Raw genomic sequence first — 6,421 nt, forward strand, 5'->3', positions numbered from 1 at the left:
GCTTGGGCCTCCTTACGATTTTATCTATCAATTTAATTTGTAATAAAAAAATAAAATAAAAAGAAAAATTGGGTAGAAGAGTCAACCGGTTTCCATCCAAGACGTGTGGTCAATAGTTGACCATCAATCTGTCGTTTGATGGGGGGACGGTCATCTAAGCCGCACTCTATTAGGGAAAAGCTTAGCTGAACGTCACTCTGTAAATGATGGAGTGATGGTCAGCTAAGGACTGCAAATTTAAAATGGAAACCGATTGAATTTTTTTTTTACCGGTTTCCATCTTTTACCCAATTTTCTTTTTCTTCTTTTAATTTTTATGTTTTCTTATGCCTCCAAAACGCGGGCATAAGCTGCCTCAAGAGAAAAGCCGGGCTATTCTCCCAGGTCGACATGAGACACCTACTAAGTTCAAACATGGTCGAAGCAGAAATGGAGTTGTGCGAGAAGATCGTGCACAACGTCAAGCTAAATATCTCGCCGGGGTCATTGTGCCACTGCAGTGAGCCGAGATGGTTCCGAGTGTGCTTCACGACATGATCGAAGAAATCCTCAAGATCGCCATCCGGTGCATTAGGGCATTCGTCAAATCTGCCTCCAAAGGCCACCATGAGGCTATTGGTGGTCAAAGGTGCGACAAGGCCATTATTGCGAGGAAGAAACGTTGTTATTATTATTTGTATTAACTATATACTTTAAAGCTTAAGAACTTTTTATTAATAATTCTAGTTAACACGATATAGCTTTTTCATATATTTGTTATCAGCTTGATAGTAGTTTGCTAAACTAATGCGTGTGAACTTTCTTGTAGAAGAAAACGATCCCCGATCACTTGATGCGCATTAACTCTCCTATTAGGCGACCCCGGCGATAGTCGTCGGCGTGCGTGACCCCTTGGCTGGCCGTCGTCGCCTCCGATTAGCTTTTTCACACAGTAGTCTTCGAGAGAAGATGAATAGTAATCGAGGGCCAAGACTTGCATTCCAAAAATGCAACTTTCCAAAGGACCTCCGAACCTACTTTGGGCTAAATGCCCCTAAAGTCCTTTGAAGATGCAATTGTATTTCTCCAAAATTGAGCAAAAAAAAGAACCAAACGCATTTGCATTTAGCTAGGGACTTTAGAGTCCCAAAGCCTTACAAATGCTAAACTAAAAAGGGCCATAATGACATAAACGATTTTTTTAGTAAGTGATAATATTTTTTACTTGTAATTTTTTATATTTCGTTATCTAATTTATTTTTTCTTTCATCATATTTATGAAAATTTGTTGCTTGGAACCCACCGGTGGGCAGTTGAGTTAGTTTGGCTTTGGGCACTTCACTGCAGAGGTCCCAATGTCGAAATTATGCGGCTAGTAACACATCTTAAGTGGGGGGTCATGATGGTGGAGTTCTGTGCTAGCTTCCCTCAAGTATTGACGCTTGGTTCGGAGTGCACTGCACACTCTACGGACCGTGGGCTGCTTGGTGTAAGCCCGGCAAGCTCGGCGGATCCTGGGCATCAAAAAAAAAAATCGCGCACTCTACAGACCGTGGGCTGCCCAGCGAGCTAGGCGGATCCTTGGCATCAAAAAAAAAAAAAAAATTGTTGCTTGGACCTCTTGATGATTTTATCTATCAATTTAATTTTGTAATAAAAAAATAAAATAAAAAGAAAAATTGGGTACAAGATGGAAACCGGTTAGAAAAGCCAAACGGTTTCCATCCAAGATGTGACGGTCAGCTAGGCCGGACTCTACATATTATTTCCATTTGGCCGGCTAATTTGACTTGGGCCGATTCGATGTTTGTATCCTTGAGAAGATATAAATAATCTCTCTGAGAAAATGACTCGAATCTTTCTCTAGGAAAAAGAGAGAAGAAACATCCATTCGTAGGCACAATCCCAGGTGCATCTTTGCTATGTGCCTCTGATGGCTCCCTCCGTCCTCTTCTTCTCTTTATTCCTCGCCCTCTCTCCATGTATCTGCTGATAACCCCAACGATATATGTCCAGTAAGCATTTGCAGTCCCGGCGGACCCGAGATCCGCTTCCCTTTCAGAGCAAACGACTCCTATCTCGAGCGGTGTGGCTATCCGGGTTTCAATCTCTCGTGCAACACCCAAGGCCAAGCGATCCTCCAATTGCCTAACTCACAAGACTTTATCGTTGACCTCGTCGACTATAAGGAACAATACATCGTGCTCAGGGACCCGGGCAACTGCCTGGCGAAGCGGCTTCAACACTTGACGTTGTCGAGCTCGGTTTTCTCAGCGCAAGAGTACGGGAACTTCACGTTTGCGGATTGCGTGATTGATTTGTCGGGTTTGGGATTCGAACGGGTGGACTGCCTCAGCGATGGACAGCACACGGTATATGCTGCTGCCCCCGGTGCATTCCCTACCTACTTCTCGTTCATCAGCCGTCGTACTTGGACGGTGTCGGTCCCGGTGGCCCGGCAATATCCCACGGATGTAACTAAGAGTGTTGTCCTGAAGTGGGATGCGCCGGACTGTAGATCGTGCGAGAAAAGCGGTGGGAAGTGCGGGTTCAAGGGCTCCGCGGGCTCCGATGTTGGATGCTTTGTTAAACATGGTACGTACTTAGATTTGCTATTTTCTACCTGAAAATGATAACTAATCTTTGTTGTTTAGTTATTTGAATCAGCGCTTTTAGAACATTCACTAATAAAATCGTCGTTGGGGTTTAACTTTCAAATTAAGAGATAAGGGCATTTTAGGCCATGCACCTTTCTTTTAGAGATTTTTGAAGGGAGACTATAAAATGAAAGTGTTTAATAACACATCTCCAACTTTAGCCTTCATATTATTTCCTGTTTTATTATTATTATTATTTTATCTTGTTGTTAGATCTTTAAATTGTGTGTCTCACTGAGTGGTTGTTAAGAGTTTTTGAATTTTACTCCCGTACTTTCTGTTGAAGATAGCGAAGCTTCTCTCTCTTCATGGTTTTTTCCGTTTTGGATTTTCCACATAAATCTTGCTTCTCCTATGAATTCGATCCTTTCATCCTTTGTTATTTGTGCTTCTATTGGTGTATATTTGGGTGTTTTTCCGCAACAATCGTTTTCATTAATTTCCATTGAACTCTGAGCTTGCCATTTCAATGGCATTTGGGTTGATGGAATTCTCTCGTCATCAGCACCTCTGTATTTATTTTTCCAACTCTTAACCCCACAAAGAATGGGCTAATGATTTAGGGCTTTCAAAGCGGGCCAAGTTGGGGATAATACTCGGCATCCTGTTGCCCTTGCTTCTTTGCATCTCCGGACTCGCATTCTACCTAAGTTCACGCGGTCGAGTCTCCGAACAACGTGATCCTCACGATCAACCTCCTAACAGCAACAACGGCGAAAGCAACATCTCAAATATCACATCTCCTTCAAGCTCCTCTAGAGAAACTCGACACGCCTCTTATGGCGTGGTGGGCATCGATTTAGTCACGATAGAATCTTATCCGAAGATTCAAGTCGATGATGATGGACAGGTGCCCAGGCCGAATGACAATATTTGCGCAATTTGCTTGTCGGAGTATCAGCCCAAGGAGACGCTCCGGACCATCCCCAATTGTGGACACTACTTTCACGCGCAGTGCATCGATCAGTGGCTCGGGCAGAACGCTTCTTGCCCGTTGTGCCGCGATCACAAGGCATACGTGTAAAATCTTTTTTCTGTGGCTACCGTCGTCAAAATGGATATGCTAAATTCATTTTACCACAAATTTTGAAATTAATACGTAGGATCATGTCGATTATTGTAGGTTGTAATGTTGTTCCATGATAATATCTACAAGCTTATTTCTTCTACTTAAAATGGGTTCAGTTTTTTTTTTTTTTTTGGGGGGTGTTGGAGGTGATTAGAATTGCATGATAATATCCCGCCGATCCCATAAAGCTTCAGTGGCAAGCCTTTGGCGACATACTGTCGACAGGAATTTCCGTCGCTAACAATAGTTGGGGCAGTTTTTTAAGCTTCTATGGAAGCCGTCGCCTGCAATTCCTTTTTAAGTAGTGCTGCTTTGAATGATGAGCTCGTTTCGTATGCAAAGTAGTGGCTAATTCTGAAACTTTGATACCTGGACTTTATTGATTTAACATAGCTTTCTTGCCAGTAATTTGGCAATAGTTTAAATACGATAGTATAATAACAATCTCTGTGGGTAATGCAGGTCTTCCGACTCGTTGACATCAAGCAATTGAAATTAAATTACCATGTAGATTGCAGAGGAGCATGGTAACGCACAACTCTTGGCAGTTTTCTCTTTGGAAGTTCATCTCCTCACGCATGTAAGTACATATGCACAGGCAATGTACGAACTCACTACACAAGTGCGATTCAATAATTCAATTGATTCGTATCTGTCATACCTTTGCTCTTCAGCTTGTTCTCCCAACAACACTTAGCGCCTCAAGTACTTAATCCATGCATCACATGATATCCTTTTGGACTGGCCATGAATTTTTGTTTGAGATATGTTCCCGTAAATGCATGCTGGGTTTCGTGAAGAAAAAAATGAAGCAATGTGCGATTAAAGAATTACTAAAAGCAAGATGTGCGTCCACCGTCTTTTTCATAACAGGCTATTTCGAGCTAGTAGCAACATATGGTAATTTCGTCTCTAAATTCCATTAAATCAAGGAGGATTTTTGTGTGCACTACAAATATGTTGCTTTTATGCACTCGTAACACGATATGTGCTGCGTAGGTCAGATTTAGTTCTCGCTATAGTTGGTCCATTTGACAAATTGATTGTTAGAATTCCTCACAAGTCGTTACTAAAGGCACTATAATAAACTAAGTTGTATGAGGAAATGCGTAAATTGCGAGACTTTAACATTTTGAAAAGATGGGTCATTTATATTGTACGCAAACAGCGGAAAAATAAGTAAGTTTTGGACAAGAAGGAGGAACTAGGCCGATGGCGTATGCTTCACACATAACTCTATTCAATTGCATGCTCATTAGCACTTATCACCAGTTCGGAAATCGCCTATGAGAATGATCTTTCCACTGGCCATATCTAGCGGTGAGATCAGCTCTAGGCGAGAAGACACGGTGTCACTCTCGAGCTCGACTTGACTTAAAATTCGTAGTTCAAAACTTGACTCAATCTCGATTGCGTACTTTTCCCCTGCCGAACTTTTCTCAGTAAAAATCTTGACATACTCGAGCTCGGCTCGATTTTAAGTATAGAAAACTCAACGTACTCAGATGTTCCAACTTAATCGAATGGGACTCGGCTCAAAATCCATAATTTCAAAATATCTGTACCAAAATAAAATAAAATGAGATACTCAATTAGGCTTGCAGGCCGATCGACTAGTGCCTTTAGGCTCAAACTCAGCTCGATAAGCCTCGTATCCTCGACACAAGCTCGGAAATAATAGAGCCGATCTCAAGCAGCTGACGGGTCAAGCTCGAATTGCCCACAAGTAGCTTAACTCGCTTGCATCGTTGCCCTAATCCCTATGGAAGATTATTTTGATATAGAACAAAATTTGGAACCTGACCAAGCATGAGCCACTAAACTCCTTAAGCCCAAGGAGGCGCTTTGGGACCATCCGAGGGAGATTTGAAATTAAAATGTACGACGGATTTATGATATTGCTTTCGCAATTTTTCTGCTTTCGTGTAAATTTTCATGGTAAGTTGTAAGAACATGGTAGGAAAAAAAAAAAAATTGACCCCCCCTCGATGTCAACCCTTGAACCCCTTCAATATGTTGTGGCAATCTCTGAAGAAAGTAAATCGTAGATGTCAATTCACCAACAAGGGTCCGAATCCCTGAAATATTATTATAAGAGGTTCAATCGAAAAAAAATAAATATGATTTTGTTTTGTCAAATCATGAATGGAATTATAAAGATAGTTAGATAAAATCACAATCAACCCATAAGTAATCAGGCATTCTCTAGCTCCACGAGTGCTACTCTGCCAATATTAGTTACGAGAAAATTTTGGAAGAATGGCCCCTAGGTGCATGCTTTGTCTCACGAAAATAATGCTTCAACTCCATCCTGCGTGGTACTTTTTGTTTTCTTGGTCGGAAAGTGAAACACTTCATTTAACAAGGCCTGAAAGAGGGGCATCAGTACTTAAAAGATCCCAAAAGTTTGGAGGAGAGAAAACCAATTCGAAAGTAAAGAGTTTTTCATACTGATTTTAGCAGCTCAATCCACAATTAAATTGACCTCTCTAAAACAATAGACCACCCGAATATTTTAGAAGGACAGTAACATAGCCTGGCACTTCATGATAAGGCCGTGAGTTTCCTATGTAAAGTTGTAGACTGATTTGCGCCCCTTAACGCGTTGACCAAACCTGAACCGTCAGTCCCCACCGCTATGTCCTCGTGTCTAAGAGAGAATAATTAGGCATCAAAGAGAGTCCTTTTATGCAAATTTTGACTGGCCATGCTGTCG

The 6,421-nt window shown here is 41.7% G+C and overlaps 1 protein-coding gene across 1 annotated transcript; it reads left to right on the plus strand.

Moving 5' to 3' along the window:
* Positions 1–509: 509 nt before the first annotated feature.
* On the plus strand, positions 510–3,660 carry LOC120288697 (RING-H2 finger protein ATL22-like). The gene is made up of 3 exons (XM_039302792.1): positions 510–628; positions 2,009–2,574; positions 3,200–3,660. The coding sequence occupies exons 1-3, from the start codon at positions 510–512 to the stop codon at positions 3,658–3,660; spliced, it is 1,146 nt and encodes a 381-aa protein (XP_039158726.1).
* Positions 3,661–6,421: the final 2,761 nt, after the last annotated feature.

This window comes from Eucalyptus grandis, chromosome 10 (genome assembly GCF_016545825.1).
Source record: "Eucalyptus grandis isolate ANBG69807.140 chromosome 10, ASM1654582v1, whole genome shotgun sequence".
Lineage (NCBI taxonomy): Eukaryota > Viridiplantae > Streptophyta > Magnoliopsida > Myrtales > Myrtaceae > Eucalyptus > Eucalyptus grandis.

Bases quoted from the DNA above. Each gene is read 5' to 3' on its own strand.
- LOC120288697 (XM_039302792.1), top strand. From the start codon at position 510: ATGGTTCCGAGTGTGCTTCACGACATGATCGAAGAAATCCTCAAGATC. The intron at 629-2,008 runs GTGCGACAAGGC...AAGCATTTGCAG, and splicing joins GAGGCTATTGGTGGTCAAAG to TCCCGGCGGACCCGAGATCC. The intron at 2,575-3,199 runs GTACGTACTTAG...CTAATGATTTAG, and splicing joins TGGATGCTTTGTTAAACATG to GGCTTTCAAAGCGGGCCAAG.